Source organism: Leptodactylus fuscus, chromosome 4 (assembly GCF_031893055.1).
Source record: "Leptodactylus fuscus isolate aLepFus1 chromosome 4, aLepFus1.hap2, whole genome shotgun sequence".
NCBI lineage: Eukaryota > Metazoa > Chordata > Amphibia > Anura > Leptodactylidae > Leptodactylus > Leptodactylus fuscus.
The window spans coordinates 123,913,086-123,936,546 of NC_134268.1; the positions used below are offsets into that span (position 1 = coordinate 123,913,086).

At 42.2% G+C, this 23,461-nt stretch overlaps 1 protein-coding gene across 7 annotated transcripts in view; it reads right to left on the bottom strand.

The window, feature by feature from the left end:
- LOC142200564 (uncharacterized) overlaps positions 1-23,461 on the bottom strand; it is a 129,971-nt gene that overhangs the window by 44,632 nt on the left and 61,878 nt on the right. For 6 of the 7 annotated variants that reach the window (XM_075271008.1, XM_075271005.1, XM_075271006.1 and 3 more), the window contains one exon: positions 15,871-15,963. The exons of the other annotated variant lie outside the window; for it this stretch is intronic. In XM_075271008.1, the coding sequence (XP_075127109.1) occupies positions 15,871-15,963 (93 nt within the window). The remainder of the gene's footprint in view (positions 1-15,870; positions 15,964-23,461) is intronic. 7 annotated transcript variants of the gene reach the window in all.

The following is a 23,461-nucleotide window of genomic DNA, read 5'->3' on the forward strand; positions in this document are numbered from 1 at the left end:
GTCGCCATACATGCTGTTTCTTCCCTCCCAGAAGGTGGTTTTTAATTTTATGTTTACCTTAATAAAGGATGTTTTTTTTAGAAGAACTTTCTAATATTTATTTAAAAAATGGCGAGATTCGTCAGTGCTGCCTGCAAATAATTGTTTCAATGGTTCCGCTGGCTCTTCTAACTGGGGGATAACTACTTTTCCCCCAGAACAACACATCCCAGCTGAACGGTGGACGAACTGCACATTCGACTTTTAAATTGCCACTAAATCTTGCAAGTGAAGAAGCCCCTACATGCAACATCAGCAAAAGTAGCAACCGCAGCACTCGTTTGCAACAGCGCAAGTTAATTGTGTGGGATGAGTGCACTATGTCACACAAGCGTGCGGTAGAAGCGTTGAACCGCAGTCTGCAAGATATCCATGCAAACCAGTCTCTGATGAGAGGTGTTGTAGTTCTGCTCGCTGGTGATTTCAGGCAGACACTGCCCATCATTGAGAGAGGTACACCAGCGGATGAGATGAATGCGTGTCTGAAGGCATCACCACTGTGGTCCAAAGTACAAAAGCTCCACCTTACATGCAACACACGTGTGGAACTTTTCAATGATTTTGAATCAGGTGCCTATGCCTCCAAGTTGCTGCAAATCGGAGAGGGACGAATGGAAACAGACTTAGATGGTAAAATTCAATTCACCAATGATTTTTGCCATCCATGATTTTTACCAATGATTTTTGCCAACACGTTTTTCCACATTTACAAGACAATATCAGCAATGAAGAGTGGTTATGTGAGAGGGCAGTGCCATCGCCAAAAAATGACTCCGTCAATAAGATTAACCAGAAATTATTGGAAGGGTTAGTCGGTGAAAGCAAAGTATACACATCAATAGACACGGTGATAAGCAGTGACGACAGCACAACTTACCCTGTAAAATTTCTTAACACCCTGGAATTAACAGGTGTGTCTTCCCATAAACTGGAGCTAAAAGTTGGCGTCCCAGTTCTGCTCATGTGCAATCTTGATGGACTGACATTGTGTAATGGCACCAGGCTACGGTGTCACAGAGCTGGGGAGGAATATCATCAAGGCCACTACTCTTACAGGAGCAGCTAAAGGAGAGAGCGTGTTGATTCCCCGAATCCCAATGATCCCAAATAATTTTCCATTTCAATTTAAGAGGCTGCAATTTCCCCTTAAGTTGGCATTTACAATGATCATTAAAAAGTCCCAGGGCCAAATGCTGAAAGTGGCAGGAATTCATTTGCTCACTCCATGCTTCTCACATGGCCAGCTTTATGTCGCTTGCTCAAGAATATCCAGCGCCCAAAACTTACACGTACGCGGAAAATAACAAATCATACAATGTCGTTTATAGAAGTATATTAACTTAACATCCCTATGTGGAAAAAAAAATAAAAAAAATAATATATATATATATATATATATATATATATATATATATATATATATATATATATATACATATATACACACACACACACACACACACACACTCACCGGCCACTTTATTAGGTACACCTGTCCAACTGCTCGTTAACACTTAATTTCTAATCAGCCAATCACATGGCGGCAACTCAGTGCATTTAGGCATGTAGACATGGTCAAGACAATCTCCTGCAGTTCAAACCGAGCATCAGTATGGGGAAGAAAGGTGATTTGAGTGCCTTTGAACGTGGCATGGTTGTTGGTGCCAGAAGGGCTGGTCTGAGTATTTCAGAAACTGCTGATCTACTGGGATTTTCACGCACAACCATCTCTAGGGTTTACAGAGAATGGTCCGAAAAAGAAAAAACATCCAGTGAGCGGCAGTTCTGTGGGCGGAAATGCGTTGTTGATGCCAGAGGTCAGAGGAGAATGGCCAAACTGGTTCGAGCTGATAGAAAGGCAACAGTGACTCAAATAGCCACCCGTTACAACCAAGGTAGCCAGAAGAGCATCTCTGAACGCACAGTACGTCGAACTTTGAGGCAGATGGGCTACAGCAGCAGAAGACCACACCGGGTGCCACTCCTTTCAGCTAAGAACAGGAAACTGAGGCTACAATTTGCACAAGCTCATCGAAATTGGACAATTGAAGATTGGAAAAACGTTGCCTGGTCTGATGAGTCTCGATTTCTGCTGCGACATTCGGATGGTAGGGTCAGAATTTGGACTCAACAACATGAAAGCATGGATCCATCCTGCCTTGTATCAACGTAGAAACAAAAGAAGCATGGCAAGGGAGAGTAAAAAAACGTATATATCAAGTAAACATATTTAACTCTCACAACTCCACCCGATATCAAAAGGCATATCTCAACCTATATGCAGAAATACAAACGGAAAAAGAAGGGTTCAAGACCCAACAAGAGGCCGAAATATTCAACATAGACAAAGAATGTAAAATATTATACTTTATTCTTGAAACTCAATTAAAAGTAATAAATAGAGTATGAAATATTTTTGACACATAGAACACTACAATACAAACAGAAAGACAACCCACAGAGACAGAAGCCAGCACTGTCAACTTATCATAGCACAGCTGATGTAGGTAAACATTTCAAAATTACTAATTGCTCAAAAGAAATACACATTATATATATATATATATATATATATATATATATATATATATGTATAGCCCAGGTCTGGCCATACAATATATTCCCACCTACAAAGTGTGGGTTTCACTCAAGAGCAAAGACACATATCTCAGTACACAAAGCATATAAGAGAAATGTGCCAAGGTATGTTAAGGCCGTGCTTATATGTGTAAAGAGGAAGTAAAGTGTAGACCAGCCATAGACCTATAACTGATGTCTGATAGTAAGTATATCTATAAAGGAGGGGTATACATCTTACCCATCTCCAGGGTGGTCTACTGCGGTCCGTGACTGTGGGAGTCCCAACCCGATGCGCGTTTCGGCACGTGTAAAACGGCCTTCTTCCGGGGGTGGAGTTGGGTATACATGCATGACGAATTAAATACGTCCCGGAGCTCAAGCAGGAGCCAATCATATATTCCTACACGCCCCCTTCCACTAGACCGTCTTGTCTCCTAATCCCCATATATGGTAATACCAATGAAAATGCCGTGCCGTCCATGATGACGCATGTCAACTGCATAAACATCATCTGGTCCGGTCACGTGATCGGCAGGACGAAACCGAGGCATGGCTAAAAAAAAACCAAGCCTCGATTTGACCCACCGCACGCAACAGGCACCGTTAGCAGAGGCATGCGTACTGGGCAGAACTGCCTACAATTCATTGGTAAGTTTGTCCCCATTAACCAAAACAGTGCATAATGGTAGTGAGATAGAAAAGTGAAAATGGAAGAAGAAAGCTGGAATTATCTCAGACTGGTTTCTTGAACATGACAATGCGTTCACTGTACTCCAATGGCCTCCACAGTCACCAGATCTCAATCCAATAGAGCATCTTTGGGATGTGGTGGAACGGGAGATTCGCATCATGGATGTGCAGCCGACAAATCTGCGGCAACTGTGTGATGCCATCATGTCAATATGGACCAAAATCTCTGAGGAATGCTTCCAGCACCTTGTTGAATCTATGCCACGAAGAATTGAGGCAGTTCTGAAGGGAAAAGGGGGTCCAACCCGTTACTAGCATGGTGTACCTAATAAAGTGGCCGGTGAGTATATATCTCATATATATATATATATATATATATATACACACACACACACACACACACACACACACACACACACACTAGCTTTTACCCGCGACTTCGTCTGCGGTGATTTTGAACGGGGTGAATGCAGACATGAGTAAGTTGTTATTACTGTCCAAGAGGTATCGGATAGGAAATGTAACTTCTGAGGTTGTTTCTGCTGTAATCCAAAGAATAGGGTGCACTGTTGTTGTTTTGTTGTATTGCAGGTTAGATATGGTGATGTGAAACAGAGATGCAATCTTTGCTGCAGAGGTCTTTTAAGATAATAGACTTCGATACACGACATTGTATGATTTGTTATTTTCTGCCAGTACATGTAAGTTTTCGGCACAGGATACTCTGGAGCAAGCCACATAAAGTTGGCCATGTGAAAAGCATGGTGTGATCAAGTGTATTCCTGCAACTTTGAGCATTTGTCCTTGGGATTTATTAATGGTCATTGTGAAAGCCAACTTAAGGGGAAATTGTAGTCGTTTGAATTATGTCGGCCAGGCTAAGTGGCCAAGTCTATTGAAATGTTGTAGTGTGGGGTTAGGGGATAGGCGTGAGAGGGCAATAGGGAGTGTGTGGCTTGTGTGTGTGTGGTAAAAACTGTGTGAGATTGTATAGCTGATGGTATGAGTTGGGGGTTTGTGGGTGTCCTGGCCAAAACGTGTATGCGTGAGTGGGAAGAAAAGTAGCCTATCGTTCGATCCTGCCTATGAACTGTTTTGTGAAAATTTCACGCAAATCGGTTGAGCCATTTTTGCGTGATTGAGGAACAAACATCCAAACACACAATATATATATATATTTTTTTTTTCTAGAAGTACCAAATCAAATACCTATTGACTTTAACACAAAACTGCAGCTATTTGTCTCTACTACAGTGCAAGCAATATAATGGTTGACATTTTTTATCCCATTCATTTTTTTATTACTCACACACTTTTCATTTCTATCTGGACCCCAATCTGAAATACACGCAGACGAAGTCGCAGGCAGAAGCTAACGTTAAATATAACGGACACTTAACATCCATTATAAGTCCATTATTTTCAACGGACCCAAAAGTAAGGCACCTTGCTTTAAGACCACGAAAATCATGGACCTGTGACAGATTTAAGGAAAACAGACTAACAGATAATTGAAATCAATGTGATTTTTAAAGGATGTTTGACAGATCTGTTAGTGGTGTTAGTGGCTGCGGTTAACATTATCTGACGGATGCTAGCAACGGATACTAACATCAGTAATGTGAACGCCGCCTAAGACTTCACAGAGGAGGGTAGCAAGACTTGTAAGACACTAGAGATGGACAAATTAGTTTGTAACCAACCAGATTTGATCAGAATATCCTAAATTGTTAAACTTGTTATGAAACTGAACAAACTGAGATTTTTGTGAGAACTAAAATGGCCACTGCAGTACACTCTGAGGTCTTTTCAGACCCCAGAATATAAAAAAAATGGAGAGCCGAAGGGAGGGGAATTAAAACAAACAAAATACCCCTAAACATTCATATTCACCATCCATTACCTCTTTCGGGCTTCCTTGCTGCGCCTGGGGTCACCACTAAGCAATGTGTTTTGGTCTCCACAGTGACATGGGCACACCAAGCATCATGACGTTCGGAAAGCTCATGTGACTGCTGGTGGCCACGAACCCCAGCCCATGATGTCACAGAAGAGCACCAGATGTGAGTAAGAGCGTAAAAGACGCCAGAAGAGGTAAGGGAAGGAGAGTATGCCTTAGAGAGCTATAAATTAGAGAAATAGGTTTTTAGTAGCCCTGAGAGTGTTATTCACTACATTTTAAGCCAAGTTAAGGTGAACTTCGATCTGAAATAGCTGAACTCGAAATAAAAAAAACAAATCCTGTGGGGTTTGCCCATCTCTTTAAGCCACTAGAAAGGATGTATAGCACAGCCAGAATATCATGGAAAATCTTGGGAATGCTTTATTTTTTTTAAACATTTGCTTATTGAGTTTTATTAAAGGAACTAGTCAAATAAAATGTGTTCTTGGGAGCGACAAAAAGTACAATGAAGGGCTGCACAGAAGTTCAGGGCAGCAGGCTAAGGCCAGAGGCTAATTTCACCTCTTGAATGGTACGGAATGGATTGTGATAATAGATGACCTTAGGTGACCTTTAATTTTAGCATAAATACACACTATGTACCTGCATACAGGTATTTCTGACAATTCTTGGGCTACTGGTCCAGTCACTCATAAGTGAAATTGTGATTAAGGTTGTAGTCACACAGTGCAATTTTGCACAAAACAATGCACAAATTTTTATCTTAAAAAAACAAATGTGGTTTTAATATAGAAAAACGTTTTTTTTCTGAAAAAATGCACCATGTGATTACAGTCTAGTTCCAACTTCTCATGACTGAGAAATCAGTCACAAGAAATATCACGCAATCAGTGTTTAATTTACTTAAAAAGGAAAGCACCTGAGGCCCAAGAGTTGATTGCTGTGATAACTGCATCTAAGTACATAGTGTGTCTTTTAACCAAAAAATGATAAAAATGAAATGTACCTGACAATAAAGAGCGATTTCTCATAGGAAAAGTAATGTGTGGTCACTGGAGACCCCAACCAATCACTAGAAGGGATGTCCTCAGCTACCCTTTTCTCTTCATGGTGTGACTATAGTGAGGATTTAGAATGGAGTTGCAGTTGAGCATGCATGGTATGCTCAGATGTATTGAAGTTAAAGCAAAAATGCAGTCAGTTTAAATTGCACAAGTCACCAGAGTTGTATCTTAGTAATTTGGTACAACATGGCTCCATTGATCCAATAATAACTTTTGGACTATAGTTTTAACTTTTTGATCATTTAAAAATGCTGTACATAAGCAGCTTAATACAAAGATGGACAATAAACTATTTTAATGCCTATGTTTCAAAGAGGACCTTTTGCCACCTCCAATAAGTCCAGCTCAATTACATCAATAAATAGTCGCTGCACCACTGACTCTTGTTTTAAGAGAATGCCCACCAATTCACATTGTTAGAATTTGTTAATAGAGCTTGTTCCACTGATTCCGGCACAGTTGGAACTTCTTCTTTAGCCTCCACTGTTCCCGAGCAATCAGAGCTGTTAGTTTTGTGGTCCGAAATACTATTTGTATTGTCAGGAGGGCGATGACAGGCAGGATCAGACACAGGGTGTGATTCTGAGCTGAGACACTGTCTGCATTTGATTGGAGCTCCGATTCAAACCCCCTTGCTAAAATTAGAAGTGATCAATGTTAGGTGTACCTAATTAACTATATATCCAAAACAACATAAACTAGTACACTAAAATATAACTTTTATTTATAATATCTAAAAAGTCAATAATATGCTGAAAATTTACCCGCTTAATTTGTAGGGCTCAAAGGTCAGTGACTAATTAGTATATTGATGTGTAAAAGAGTATGGGAGGTCAATTGTGTGCTTAACCCCTTCCCGCCGATGGCACTTTTTGACTTCCTGACCAAGCTCGATTTTTCAAAACTGACGTGTCATGTGGCAATAACTTTGGAATGCTTTAACTTACCAAAGTGATTTTGAGATTGTTTTTTCGTAACACATTGTACTTCATGTTAGTGGTAAATTTTGGTTGATATGTTTTGTGTTTAATTATGAAAAAATAGGAAATTTGGTGGAAATTTTGAAAAATATGCATTTTATAAAGTTTGAAATGATGTGCATTGCATACAGATAGTCAGACCGCCAAAATTATATCTTAAATCTCATGTCCCAGATCTCTGCTTTATGTCGGCAAACTTTAGTCACCCTTTTATATTTTATGGACATTATAAGATTTACAAGTGAAAAAACAATATTCAAAATGTTCAAGAAATGTCTTAAAGGAATGTTTTAAAGGTACTAATCCAGTTATGAAATGGTTTTGAAAGACCCTTGTATTAAAACCCCCAATAAATCACCCCATTTTCAAAACTGCACCCCTCAAATAAGCCAAAACAACATATACCAAGTATTTCAACCCTTTAAGTGCTTAACAGGAATTAATACAAAATTGAGGTGAAATTTTCAAATTTGATTTTACTAATATTTTCGTTTAGCCCTAGAATTTGCACATTCACAAGGGGTTAAAGAAGAAAACGCATCCCACAATTTGTTATGCAAGTTCTCCCGACTACCATAGTACCTCACTTGTGGGTGTAAACTAATATATGGACGCACAGCGAGACGCAGAAGGGAAGGCGCGCCAAGGAGCTTTCAGAGGGCAGATCTGGCTATGATCAGTTTCAGGAACCATGTCGTATTTACAAAGCCCTTGTGGTGTCAAAACAGTGGAAACCTCTAGAAAGTGACCCCATTTTGAAAACCGCACCCCTCAAAGAATTTATCAAGTGATGTATTGAGCATTAGTAACCCCAAAGTGAATATGTAAGCTGTGCCGAGTAAATTGGGTACACCAAATTCCATTCTATTTTCCCACTAGCTCCTATGACACGGATGGGGAAGAGGAGCATTCTGGGAGGATCAGCGCTGGTATATTATCTCTCATAAGCTCTAAATATGGGGTGTCCCCAGAAAACGCTCACACAGCTTATACATTTCGTTCTAGTCGCAGCCACTTATGTCCTAATGATTTGGTGACTTTGGGGGTTTTGTCTTCACATTGTACAAGCTAGATTTTTATTTTTATTTTCTGGCAATGTGGCCATATGAGGGCTTGGTGTTTGCAGTATTAGATGTGCTTTTCAATGCCACCATTTTGGGGTGCCTGTAACTTATTGACTACATTTTATTAACTCTTTCTGGGTGGGATGTAAAAGGAAACATCAATTCCAGCATTGCTTTTAGCATTTTTTTCCCCCATGCAGTGTACAGCATAAGTAACAAGTTACCTTTATTCTGTGGGTCGGTACGGTTACGGCTTGGATACCTCATTTATATTATTTTTTTAATGCGTTGCTATTTGTGCAGAATAAAATTCAATTTAGGGGGAAAAAAACAATTATTTTTGCATCGCCATCTTCTGAAAGGCATAACATTTTTAATTTTCGGTAGACAGAGCTGGTTGAGGGCATATTTTTTGTGGGATGACCTCTGTTTTTTTATTGGTACCATTTTGGTTTTCATCTGACCATTTGATTACTTTTTATTGAACATTTTGTAAGGCAAAGGTGGTGAATAATCATTAATTTCTGCGGTTTTGTACTTTTTTTTTTTTTTTATGATGTTCGCCATTCGGGTTAAATAATGTTTTAATTTTATTGTTCAGGTTATTACGGACGCGGTGATACAAAATGTAATGTTTTTTCTATTTTTCTTTATTTTACATAAAGAAACATTTTATATGGGAAAACAGGATTTTTGGGGCTTTATTTATTTCTAATTTATTTGAAACTTTTTTATTTTTACTTTATCACTTTTTTTAGTGTCCCCATGGGGGATTGAAGCAGTGATCTACTGATCACTGCTTCACTAGATGTAGCTGCAATACATGTGTTACACGTGTATTGCAAAGCACAGGAAGCAGTCATCCTGTGCAGACGCACGGGATGACAGCTTCCATTCCTGGCAGGATCAACCAGGTACATGGAGGGGATGGCATGTGGCAAATCCGGGGTCACTGATCAGACCCCGGGCTGCCCACTACAGACACCCCCCGAAACCGTTGCGGGGGGGTGCCGATCGGCACCATTATGTCCCGATCCGCGGAGATGCCAGCGGTCATATTTGACTGCCGGCATCTCAGGGATTGTTACAGGGCATTGTCAGCCATATGTTACGGCTGACACCCGCAGGGCATGGTGCGCACACAGTTTCTGTGTGCGCACCATGCAGCCGCTGTAGTACTACGGCGGTTTGCGGGATGTGACGACCTTAAGAAAAATATCAATGGCCCCATCATCTCCGATGGGGGGAAATTTTTTGGATTGTAATTTACGAGTAGTGAAAGGTCCCTCCCCAGGCCTCTTTGGCATTCCTCCCATAGGTCACCCAGAATCTCAAGAGATCTTAAATCATCCTCATCCACCCCTAACTCCTGACACCTACATGTATCAGTGAGTTTAAAGAAACTTTTTCACTTAAGTTTCCTGCAGAAAAGATTCAAATCTTTTACCCAAACAAAAGGATCAAATTGGAGAGTGGGTACAAATGATAAACTTCTCTGGAAGAGACTGATCTCTTTATCTGTGAGTGTTCTAGATGACAAATTAATAATTTGCATATCATCTGATTTAGTTGTCCGGGCCATATCGATCATTTGCGATTTCTCAAAAGATAGTCCGAGATGGGGGATCCCTGGGATAAAAAAAAAAAAAAAAAAAAAAAAAAAAAAACACCCCTTCCTTGTGACCTTCTGTCCAGTTTATTTTTTGGACCACCACGCTAAGAATTTCCCCGGGGAGATAGGTGATCTACCGCTCACACCCCCCTCAGTTCTATCTTTGAAGTTGTTCCTTTTCCTGATGTCACTGTCAGACCCCTCACACTCAGATGAGGAGATGTCTGTATCCAGATTCTGTCTGCTCCCAGTTGTTTTAGTATTGAAATCAAAGACCCGCCCTTCTTTAAAATCGGCCAAGTCCCTCTTAAATTGAAAGTGTTTAGGCTCCTTTGTGAATCCCACAAATTTTCCCACAGTCTGTTGTAATATTCCTTTCGCTCAAATTCAGTTATTTTCAAAGTTCTTAACGACTTCTACATGTTCTTTCAACAATTGAGAAGAGGAAGATATTTTTCTTTTCCTCCAATAATAGTTTCATAAACCGCAGTGACGATTCTATCGATTCCTGTTCCCACTTTTTTTTTACTAGTTCAGGAGTTCTAACCCTTGCTGAGGGGACTAAATTAATCCTCAGACCCCTAGGAACTATATTATATCTAAGGTAAGTTTCTATTGTTTGGATCTCCCAGAAGGAGTGCAAATTTTCTTTGTAAGTACGAGTCAATTGCCTGAAGGCGGCTGAAATGCTGAGGGATTGTGCCTGTATTGGAAGATCTGCCTCAGAAAAAGACTTTCGCATCAGTGAGCCATTTATCACAATCGATCTCCCCTGACAGAAAACCTGCCATATCAGTGTAAAAAATCTACTTTAGAAATATCACAAAAATTAGAAGTGATCAATGGTAGGTGTACCTAATAGTTAGAGTTAAGTCCTCCATCTTGTATTCTGTCAGCCATTTTGTAACCTTTTTCTTATATAAGCTTTATGAGAATGTCTGTTTAAAGTTCAAGAGGCCCTTTTGGGTGGTTAAGGAATGCTGTGTGGATGAATCCTTATCTTTGTCTATCTCAAGGGTCTCATCTTTTGAAGATGCAGCTGACTATTTGTATATCTCTTATCTCTTTTACTCCATGTATACACTTAGAGAGTGTGTAGAGTGTATATACTTAGAGTTTATGTAGTCTATTCGTTATCTTCAAGGTTGGAATTGATTGGCACCAGCATGTAATCTTCTCTATCTTGCCATGATATATACATTTAGACATAGTGTGAGATGTTTGTCCTTAAACACAAAGTTTCAAAATACTTATGTGTGAACTAAGTCCATCCTAGTCTGGAAAGCTATAATGAGATGCAAATTACATTAGGCCTTTAGCCAATAGTCATGTGCCAGGCTTATGTTAAAACTCTACAATGTTATGTCATTAGAATAGTCCAACCTGCTTTTGTCTGTATTGTATTTAAACTGCCTTTTTGCACTATTAAAATTAGAACTCACTTGATACACTATCAGCTGTGTGTGTGTGGCTTCTCCAGGCTAACGGATGGGTGAGCTCATCCAGGCCTGTTATTTAATTTGGAGCTCTGCAACATACTCTTATTATGGGGACCGCTTGATGTCTCTAACACTAATTAACAATATATCCATTGGACCAGCCATGTTCTCCTCTGGGTCCATTTCATAGACGACATACTGTTGCTGTGGGACGGGCCCAGGGGCGATCTGGTGGCTTTTATACAGGCTCTCAACCGGAATGACCTCGGTTTGTATCTAACATATGAAATTGATAAACATATGACATTTCTGGACCTGTCCATCACTAAAGAGGAGTCGGGCCAACTTAGTACCATCTTACATAGAAAATCTACTGCCACCAATTCTCTTCTATCATGGGAGAATTGGCATCCACCCTCGTTGAGAGCAGGCATACCTAAGGGCCAGTACCGGAGGGTCTGAAGAAATTGTTCAAGACTCTCGGACTTCAGAGTGATGGCCAGGGATCTACAGGGGAGGTTTCAACGTAGGGGATAACCTGAGGCAGTCCTTAAACGGGCTTATCATCATGCCCTTATAACTGCTAGGGCTGAATTATTGAATCCTCGTGTAAAGGATCAACGTGACAATAAAATTAGGATTGTGGCTACCTATGATAGCGCTGCCAAACACATGAGACTCATTATCACAGAGTCCTGGGATATCCTAAAAAGTGACCCCCTGGTGAAGCCTATGGTGGGGGACAGGCCAGGTTTGTCATTCAGAAGAGGTCCAAATTTGAGAGACGAGCTGGTGCATAGCCATCTGAGCCCAGTGAGGTCAGACAGAACCTGGCTGGACCAGGTTTCTAGCAGAACCACTGGCTGTTTTGCCTGTGGTTCCTGTAAGGCATGTTGTTCTATTCAGAAGGGTGGCCACTTTAAGAGCACTAGCACGGGTTGGCAATATAAGATCAATCAGTTTATTAACTACAAAACCAGTGAGGTTATCTATTTGATTACGTGCTCCTGTGGGCTACAATATGTAGGCAAGACCACGAGGGAGCTTCGTAGGAGAGTCAGAGAACACATTAACAACATCTTGAGACATGAGGATACGTCTGTGTCTAATCATGCATGGTATTCACATGGTGGGGATGAAAAAAATCAGAGTTTCAAGGTATCGAAGCGGTCTCCGGATCCCCTGGGGGGGGGGATTTTGACTGTAAGGTGTTGCAGAGGGAATCTAGGTGGATTTATGTTCTGAATACTGTAGCACCTGAGGGTCTAAATGACCATATTTCTTTTGCCCCTTTTTTTTTTTAATAGTGTTTAGAAGGGGTCCTATGTCCCCCTGATTAGCGAGTGGTGTATTTATACTTAAAGAGGACCTTTCATCAAATCAGGCACATGCAGTTTTATATACTGCTGGAAAGCTGACAGTGCGCTGAATTCAGCGTAGCGCTTTAGTGTCAGAAGGGCGTTTCTGACTGTTAGCTAGGAACGTCCTTCTGCCTCGCGGCGCCTATCGCGCTGTACAGTGGTGCGGGGAGGAACGCCCCCTCCCTCTCCTTATAATACTCGTCTATGGAAGAGCTGTGTGAGCAGAGGGAGGGGGCGTTCCTCCCCGCTCACTCTGTACAGCGCGATAGGCGCCGCGAGGCAGAAGGACGTTCCTGGCTAACAGTCAGAAACGCCCTTCTGACACTAAAGAGCTACGGTCCCGGGACCGATAGCGCTTTACACCGGGCACAGATCGGGAAAGCAGACAGTGCGCTGAATTCAGCGCACTGTCAGCTTTCCAGCAGTATATAAAACTGCTTGTGCCCAATTTGATGAAAGGTCCTCTTTAAAGGTGAGACCGTGGTGATGAAGGGGTTTCTTGTTTATTATCCCTCCACCGGTTGTCAACATTTGATTGACCCCCATTAGGTATCATCATGGATAGGGTTTTCTATTTTTGTTAGTATACAGTTTATATGTGATTAACGTAATCAGTAGCTTTACCCCACGGCAATCGCATCACATTCATGCATTAGGATTAATGACTGACAGACTGTTTTACATGGCTGTGCCCATTCTTGTGTTGGATGATCTGCTTTTGATGAAGCCGCAGTTGTAGATCAGAGGTTACTAGGGACGCATCGCCGTATCCACAATACGGCGGTAGACGCCCTAAGGGGGTGTATGATATGGTACGTCATCAGGAGGGCGTTGGCACTTTCATTGGGCGCTCCCCCGATGACGTAGGTTAGTCAGGGCAATAGCTCGCTTTTTTGCAGACTATAGACCATCATTATAGTCTGCATTTAACTACATTTTGGCCTCTAATGAACTGGTTTATCCAGTTGAAACGCGTCAGGCTCTTAGAACTTTTGTGTGTATCTGCTACATATGTGTGTTAGGTCACTGGTGACCGATATTGTGTGGTTGGTGACTAGGGTTAGTTATGGGGGTGCAATCCATCTTCCCTCAAGCTTCCAAACTATGGGTTCCAGTTGACTTTTTGTATGTGTGTATGGGACTATGATGGTTATGATAGTGATATGTGTGCACGGACTCCTAATGCCACAAGTTGGGTTGTCTGTTCATTAAGCACACAATTGACCTCCCATACTCTTTTACACATCAATATACTAATTAGTCACTGACCTTTGAGCCCTGCAAATTAGGCGGGTAAATTTTCAGCCTATTATTGACATTAGCATAGTAATGCATTGCATTAGTGATCAGACCCCTAGGGGGTCTAATAAATGCAAAAAAAAAAAAAAAAAAGTAAAAGAAATATAAATTTTTTTTAAAAAAAAGTATTAAAAATTCAAATCACCCCCCTTTCCCCAGAACACATAACACAGGTTTTAGAGGAGGAAAATAGGGGAAAAAAAATTGGTGAAATATTTAATAACCTAATAATATAATATTTCACCAATGTAAATAGAACCGGGGGCTTTCGGACACAGGGATACCAAATGTGTTTCACAGTAATGTTTTTGTTTTATATGTATTCTAGGGATATGGGGGTGATTTGAACATTATCTATCTAATCTGTCTGTCTGTCTGTCTGTCTATCTAATCTCATCCATGGATGGAAAGAGACACCCTGCAGTGAAGCTATGCAAGAAGAGAAAAAAGGGGCGGGCCAGACGGGTGAAGGAGGTGTGGTTTTCTAAGCAAACTTGAAAACACACCTCTTTCACAGGTCTGGCTCGTCCCTCCTTCACTGCCTCTCAGATCTTACTCCTGCAATGAAGCCACACAGGCAGGGAAGTAGGGGTGGGCCAGACGGGTGAAGGAGGCGTGGTTTCAAGCTTGCCGAGAAAACCACGCCTCCTCCTCCCGTTTGGCCCACCCCTTCCCTGTCTGTGTGGCTTCATTGCAGGAGCGAGATAAGAGAGGCAGTGAAGGAGGGGCGGGCCAGACGGGAGAAGGAGGCGTGGTTTTCTCGGCAAGCTTGAAACCACGCTTCCTTCACCTGTCTGGCCCGCCCCTACTTCCCTGCCTCTCATATCTCGTTCCTGCAAACACGCGACACAGACAGGAAAGGAGGGGCAGAGCAGGCAGGCACCGTGCTGCTCTCCTTTTGATTCTCAGACAGGACACAGACGCTGCACACGCTGCATTCGGACTATAAGACGCACACACATTTTCCTCCCATATTGGGAGGAAAAAAAGTGCGTCTTATAGTCCGAAAAATACGGTAGTTAAATACTGTGCAACACATACAGGTTAGGTATCCCTGTGTCCGCAATCACCAAATCTGCAAATCTATAAAAATATTTTTCCTGTACGGTAAACGCCATAGCGGGAGAAATAGTCAAAACTGCCAAACCGCCACTGTTTTGATTCTGATAAAAATTTGAATAAAAAGTGATCAAAGCAATAGCATTTCCCGAAAATGGTAGAACTAAAAAGTACACCCGGTCCCGCAAAAAAAAGACACCCTATACATCCCCGAACACAGACTTATAAAAAAGTTACGGCTGTCAGAATATGGCAACTTTTTTGGATTTTTTTTTAAGGGGTTAAAATGTAAATAAAACCATATAAATTTGGTATCCCCGGAATCGTACTGAAACACAGAATACACGGGACATGTCATTTTGGCTGCACAGTGAACGCCCTAAAACCGAAGTCCGTAAAAGTCGCAGAAATGCACTTTTTCTTCAAATTCACCCCATTCTGAATTTTTTTTCCAGCTTCCCAGTACATTATACAGAATAATTAATGGCAGCATCATAAAGAAAAAGTTGTCCCGCAAAGATTAAGACCTCATATGGCTCTGGGGGAAGAGAAATAAAAAAAAAAGTTATGGGGTTTAGAAGGGAGTTAAAAACGAAAATCAAAAATTGCCATCGGTGGGAAGGGGTTAACAAAGGCTAATAATGTGAATTGGTGGAGGTCTTCTTCAAGCAAATAATTTCCTAATAGTCGAGTTGAATTATCACAATCTGATCAGTGGTACATGCACAATACAGACATGCTCTAAAGTTGACTTTTACACTTGGTTTTCTGATGACATACCAATGAGAGGTTCCCGGTCTACCCTGGATATGTAATCTTTTAACTTTGCAATGTTTCCTCCACTGCTGCCCAGGATGGTTCCTGTAATATCAGCTGTAACCAGATAGATGAAAATAGTCACTAACAAGTTGTTGCCATAATCAACATTGGTCTATACCATTTTTCAAAAGGCCTTAAAGAATCATTGCTGTTTATGAATATCTAGAGAAAAACAATTTTCATATATTTCTAATATACTTTTACCAATTATTAGCTCAATTTCTTAAAACAAACAGGCTCTGAAGCTATCTACTTTTAGTGTGTACAGCAACGAGCTCTATATAGATTCTCCTTAGTGACACTCAGTTAGCATTGCTAAAGGCGAAACTTTAGAGCTAATTTTTTTTTAAATTAAGTAAATTAGTAAAAAAGTATAAAAGTCATTCTCATACCATTTTTAAAAAAATTTAACTTTATTTTTTTTATATATACAATATTTCCACCCAAAGTCCTTTTACACAGTATGTTGTTCCACAAATTGACAACATTTTTGCAACCAAAATAACAAAAAGCTCAATTATGAGATACCCAAAGTCCTGAAGGCATATTTTCAAGTCAAGTTTCATTTTATTGATACTATGTTCTGCTGGGTGGGGTTGGCAAGCTCAGGACAGTATAAATCATGTTCTCCCCCAGGTAGCTGGCAACATACGTTAGTTTCTTCTTACACTATGCTCACACTAGCTTCATCTTTCCGTCGTTCAGGCCCGCTTGTGGACCCATAAGACTGAGAACCTGTCTGCTAAAAAATGTTTGTTTTTTTCGTATTCGCCATAAAATACTTTTCTCGTTGGGACACCGCACCATGGGGGGGTAGACCTGGCCATTAGGAGGCTGACACTAACATCAAAAGATGTCAGCTCCGCCACCAGGATATACCATCACAACAGAATCTGTGCTAGTAAGTGTGTACTGCAGCACTAGGACAGGGGAAAAAAAAAAAAAGACTGGGGCAAGAATAAAAAGAAAAAACAAAGGTGGTAGATGGGAGGACATGGCAGCAAGTTGGGAGACCCTGCGGAGGGAAACAATGGCCACCAGGAAGGCAACCTTCCAGGACAGAAGGCGAAGGGAGATTTCATGTGACGGCTCAAGAAGGAAGGGGGGAGAGTGAAGCACATCAAGGATGAGATTAAGACCCCATGGGAAAACAAACGGAAGGAGCACAGTGTGCCCTCCTTACAGGAAGGTCTTCACCTGAAGTTGGAAGGCCAGAATCTTTGGAAAAAGAATAGAAAGGGAAGAAACCTGCCCCTTAAATGTAGAAAGACCAAGTCCTTGAAAAAAATCCAGGATCCTAGGAAGAGAAAAGAAGAGGGGGAGAAAGACATTACTCTCACACTCGTTTGTAGGCCTACCATGTGCAATGATTCGTTGGTTATGTAGATAACCTGTTTTCCCTTAGTCCAAACAGCAGCACAACACGTGGGGTAATCCTGCCCCTGTGTGCTGTTCTAGGACAGGTGGAATATTTAATTAACATAATAATTAACCTCCCCTATAAGAGGTAAAAGGAACCTCCTCCCCCTTGTATTAGTTATAAAGTAAAAGAAAAAATAGGGAGGGAAGTCTTGTGCTGCTGTTTGGACTAAGGGAAAACAGGTTATCTATATAAACTATTGCCCCACGCACAACACGTGGGGATGTAGCGAGATATCCCCTAGGGAGGGCCCCCTCGGCATACAGAAGATAAGATGGATTGGCCGAAGGCAGTAGCCTTTGACCTTTGAAGGTCTAAGCGATAGTGTTTGACAAAAGTGGACTGGCACTGTCAGGTAGCAGCAGAACATATATGTTCCAGAGAAACCAAGTGCTTTTCCGCCCAGGAGGTAGACATTGCCCTAGTAGAGTGGGCCTTAACAAAATCTGGGGGAGTAAGCCCCTGATAAATGAATGAAAGCCGTATTGCCTCCTTAATCCACCTGGCTAGTGTGGGTTTTGAGGCTTTAAGCCCCTTGGATCGTTCCAAAAAATAAACTAAAAGGTTCTCCTCTTTCCTAAACCCTCTGGTACGCTCTAAGTAGATGCGTAAGCATCTAACCACATCCAGGGTGTGCCACTTCTCCTCCTCGGGAGAGGGAAAAAACAATGGTAAGGAGATAACCTGATTTAGATTGGCGTAGAAAGGGACCTTAGGCAAAAATCCAGGCAAAAATCTTAATTGCACGCGATCAGAAAAAAAGGCTGTGCAGGGTTCATGGGCTGAGAGAGCCTGTAATTCACCCACACGTTTGGCTGATGTAGTTGCTAAAAGGGAAGCCACTTTCAAAGACACAAACTTCAAGTCTACTTCAAACCACTAAAACAGTAGAAAGGTCCCATTGTGGAACTGGAGATCTTATGGACGGTCTTAACCTACTTGCTCCCTTGAGGAACCGAGATATAAAAATATCCTGAGCTAGGCGCCTGTTTAGACAGGCGGACAAGGCAGCCACATGGACTTTTAAGTGTGGCAGGTGTGAGAACTCTATCCAAGCCATCTTGCAAGAACTCCAACAAAGACTGTATGGAGGGGTTGTCATGGGACACCTGTTTGTCCACACACCAGGACTTGAAGATATTGAAGACCCTGAGATAAGCCTGGTTGGTAGTAGGAGCTTTGGAATGAGCTCTGGACAGCTGAGGAAAATTCTTCTAGTCCAGGTATGGACCGGTCAACTTCCAGGCTGTCAAGTTGAACCTCGAGACCTTGGCATACTCTGGTGCCTTGAGTGACCAGGTTGTGCTGTGGCGGTAGCCTCCAATATATCCCTTGACTCATCTGAATGAGTTGGGTAAACCAAGCCCCCTTTGGCCAAAACAGTATGATTGCCATCACCGACACTTGCTCCTGTCAGACTTTCATCAATACCCTTGGTATCATGGAAAGCGGAGGGAATATGTATGCCAGCATTAACCTCCATGGAATCAACAAGGCGTCCACAGCCAAGGGTTCATCCGCCTGAGGGAACAAAATTTCTCCACCTTGGCATTGTACTTGGTGGCCATCAGGTCCACCTCTGGAACTCCCCACATCTCGGTGATCAGATGAAAAATCTTGTTCAGGGTCCATTCACCTGAGACAGTCAGGCTTCGACTTAACGGGTCCGCCAGCACATTCAAGGACCCCTTGATGTGAACCGCCATGAGATGTGAGAGATTTCTTTCTGCCCAGGAGAAAAGTACAGAGAAAAAAAAATCTATAGATTGAATGTCCAAAATAAACTCTGATATAGATAAAACTCAACTTTTATTGATTATTTTCTAAAAACTACCCTATATTATAAGTGATAAAGAAGAGTTAAAAAATTGGAAAAAGTGCACTCCAGAAATTCCGTCCTCTCTTAACTAAACATTGGTATTGTGCAGAGAGAGATCTTATAAGGGATGCACTAATCCTCAGTACATTGAACTACACCAATTGCCACATATTCTATTCCTTCCTGTGGTCTCCCTGGTATATGATGTATCAAAAATAAATAAATTTTATTCCTGTGCAAAAAATAAACAGGGTTAATTTCTAACAGGGAAGCCTGCACGAAAGTCCAGCAAGCTACTGTGTAACAATGTAACCCAATGATTAACCATCTATTAAGCTGAGACTATTAGTTACTCCACCGTGATATGTTGGGATTGCTATGTCAGGCCTGGGGTATAAATCCCATCCCCATATATTTTATACTCCGACAGGCTAGGATCTACAGACAGTTATAAAGTTATGCAAAAGCATGATGATCCACAATGAGCTGCTCACTGACACATGTGTTACATAAACCCACCCAGTGCTACCGGCACTATGCGGTTGGGATGGGTATAGCATAACCGTCTATATGAGGCAATTGGTGTAAGGCGCTGAAGTAATAACGAATGGCAGGGCTGCAAACTGGAGATGGAAAAGTCGACCTTCTAATAGAACAGCTATTCTCAGATATTTCCTGTGGGAAGGAAATATTGGAATATGGAGGTAAGCGTCCTTGAGATCCAAGGTGGCGAGAACATTGCCACGCATGGAGTCTGTTACAAATTCCTTCACTCATGCTACCATGTCACACATAGAGGGTTCTTCTGGTAGAGAAGCCCGACACTGACTGCATCTGTCATAATCACAACCGTCAGGAAGAGGGATGTCACAATCTTTGCAGGCGAGATGCCTGTGCTTAGAGAAACTCTTCCTTCTGGGAGCTCCATCCCCTTTGGAGGAAGAAGAAGACATTTGAAAAATAAAATAGAATACTGAGCATCAAGAAATAAATACCATAGCCTTGCTAGGGTGCAGATAGTACCGTGGTGGAGATATCGCAAAACGTAGCCTATATTTCAAAGTGAAATGAATGCTACAAGGCAACGGAGCTTTGAAGCAGCAGATCTTGGTCCTAATGCAGAGCAAGCACTGGAGCTCTGATTTTGCAGAGTTTAAATACCCAGGGGAAAAGGAAAGGGAGGGGCAAATTGTCCCCTCCCTAGAAACTGAAACTATGTTTCCATCATTCATTTTTGTTTTTGTGTGTGTGTCCGCAGGGAGGAAAGTAACACCCCCACCCCCCAGAGTTATCGGAAGAGGGGGAAGGGGGACCCGCAATACCCTAGCCGGATGCCGGTGCAGTAACAGCTAGCATTCCAGCCCCACTGCGCACGCGCAAAGTATGGCCCGACGTGCGCGCACCCAGAGGACGTACAGGACACGGCAGGCCGCAGGCTATACTATGAGGCGGCCAGCCATCTGGAGGGGACACGCAGGAGTGGAGCCGGTCTGGCAGCGGAGGAAAAAAAGAAAAAGGTAAGCAAACAAAAAGAGTAAGGAGGTAAGAGCAACCTCCTTCCACCCGTCCTGCACACAGGACAGAAAAAAAAAAAAAAGGGGAGGAGATTCCTCTTACCTCTTATAGGGTGGGGTTAATGAATATGTTAATTAAATATTCCACCTGTCTTAAAACAGCACACAGAGGCAGGATTACCCCACGTGTTGTGCTGCTTTTGGACGTGGCGGAAAGATCTTTGCCGAATGGTGTTCCGGGCCTGGAGAATGGTCAAGATAACAGTCTCCTAAATCTGCGACGCCTCAGAAATTAGGCTTCAACAGCCACACGGTTAAACACAGTTAAGGTAAGGTGGGTTCAAACAGCAGTCCTTGATACAGAAGGTCGACTTGCAGAGGGAAAGGAGCGTCCACCAGCAAGAACATGAGATCCGTGTTTCAGACCCGACAGGGCCAATATGAAGCCACCAGGATGGCTGAAACACTCTTGATCTTCAGTTTGCTGAGAATTTGAAGTAGAAGAAAAAGAGGAAGGCACAAATGCAGAAGGCGGAACTCCGACCAAGGAATCACAGCTCGAAAGACTGGTGTCGGAGATCATCTCCCAGCAGAGGAGAAGAAAGGACTTCCCCTAGAAGATTCCTGGGGAGAAGAGCCACCAAAGAAGCTCTAGGTGAACCCAAAGATGCAGGAGAATCAGGCAGTTGAGGTTGGATGCAGAGGATAGAAGTGGAACCGAGCAAAAGTGCACAGCCCACATGAAGAACTGAAGAGCGCACAGAGCATTTTTCCAAAGGCAGGAAACACCGGATCGGAGGGACAGGATCTTGGACATCTGGTGGAGAATCTTGCCATGGTGTGTGACAAGGACCATGCCCAGGAACTCCATGCTGATGAAGTACAAGACAGGCCATTTCCTTGTCGACGAGCCAGCTGGACTAGGGAAGGAGATCCAAGGTGATCCGTAAGCTTGTCCATCTTGGATTGAGCTTTTACCAGGTGGTTGTCCAATTATGAAACCATGGCAACTCCTCTGGAGAGGAGGATGGTCATGAGGGATGCCATAAGCTTTGAAAGTATTTGGAAGGGCGGGGGGTGGGGTGGGGTGGAGGCCAGCCCGACAAACTAGAAATGACGTACACCCATCACATAACAAAGGAAGCGCTGTCGGTACAGCACAATGAGGATGTGGAGGTAAGCATCAAGGATGTTGATGGACAATAGGAATTCGCAGGTCTCCGGGGATGCCACCACTGAGTGCAAGGAACCCATATTGAGCCCCTTCAGGTCCAGGATGGGGTGAAGAGAGCCCTCTTTCTTGGAAACTGAACAGGTTGGAATGAAAACCCTGGAAACATTCTAAAGTGGGGATTTGAAAAATTACGCCCTGCCACTAAAGTGTAGAGACAGCCCGAAGAAAGGTAGCCACTTGAGCAGAGGAAGAAGGCAAGGTGGCCAGAAGAAACTGTCTGTTTGAAAGAGAGGAGAACCCCATGGAGTAGCTGGTCAACACCACCGCTCAGACACAGGCTTTGACGACGCTGGCAAGCTAGATCTCCTGGAAGACAAGTAGCCGTCACCACACCCGAGGAGCTCAGTGGAGAGAAATGCAGATGTGAACCTAGCCTTACTTCCTTTGCACAAGGAGACTTTTCAGCTACTGTCATGTTACTGCAAAAGCATGGTTCCTCCCTAACAAGCAGGGCAAAAAGGTATTTCTACTGGCTGCTCAGTAGTTACCAGAGCAAAAACCTAGCTACAGGGAGAGTGAAAAAGCATGAACGCTTACACCAGCATTCAACTAAGTAGGTGGACATGCACACTGCAGTATATTTAAAACACCAGTTGGAAACATGTAATGTATTTAACCCCTTCCCGCTGATGGCATTTTTTGATTTTCGTTTTTCGTTTTTGACTCCCCTCCTTCTAAACCCCATAACTTTTTTATTTCTCCGCTCCCAGAGTCATATGAGGTCTTAATTTTTGCGGGACAATTTTTTCTTCATGATGCCACCATTAATTATTCTATATAATGTACTGGGAAGCAGGAAAAAAATTCAGAATGGGGTGGATTTGAAGAAAAAATGCATTTCTGCGACTTTCTTACGGGCTTTGGTTTTACGGCGTTCACTGTGCAGCCAAAATAACATGTCCCCTATATTCTGTGTTTCGGTACGGTTCCAGGGATACCAAATTTATATGGTTTTATTTACATTTTGACCCCTAAAATAAATTCCAAAACGGTGTTAAATTTTTTTTCTAAAAGTCGCCATATTCCGACGGCCGTAACTTTTTTATACATAGGTGTACGGGGATGCATAGGGCGTCTTTTTTTGCGGGGCCGGGTGTACTTTTTAGTTCTACCATTTTCGGGAAATGTTATTGCTTTGATCACTTTTTATTCAAATTTTTATCAGAATTAAAACAGTGAAAAAACGGCGGTTTGGCACTTTTGACTATTTTTCCTGCTACGGCGTTTACCGAACAGGAAAAATATTTTTATAGATTTGTAGAGCGGGCGATTTCGGACGCGGGGATACCTAACATGTATATGTTTCACAGTTTTTAACTACTTTTATATGTGTTCTAGGGAAAGGGGGGTGATTTGAACTTTTAATACTTTTTATATTTTTTTTTACTTTTTTTTTTTATTTTTTTTTTGCATTTATTAGACCCCCTAGGGGTGTTGAACCCCAGGGGGTCTGATCACTAATGCATTGCAATGCATTGCAAAAAATCATCATCTCTTTTGCAGGCTGTATACACCAGCCTGCAAAAGAGAGAATTTGCAGACTGGCTGGGAGCCCTTAACAAGGC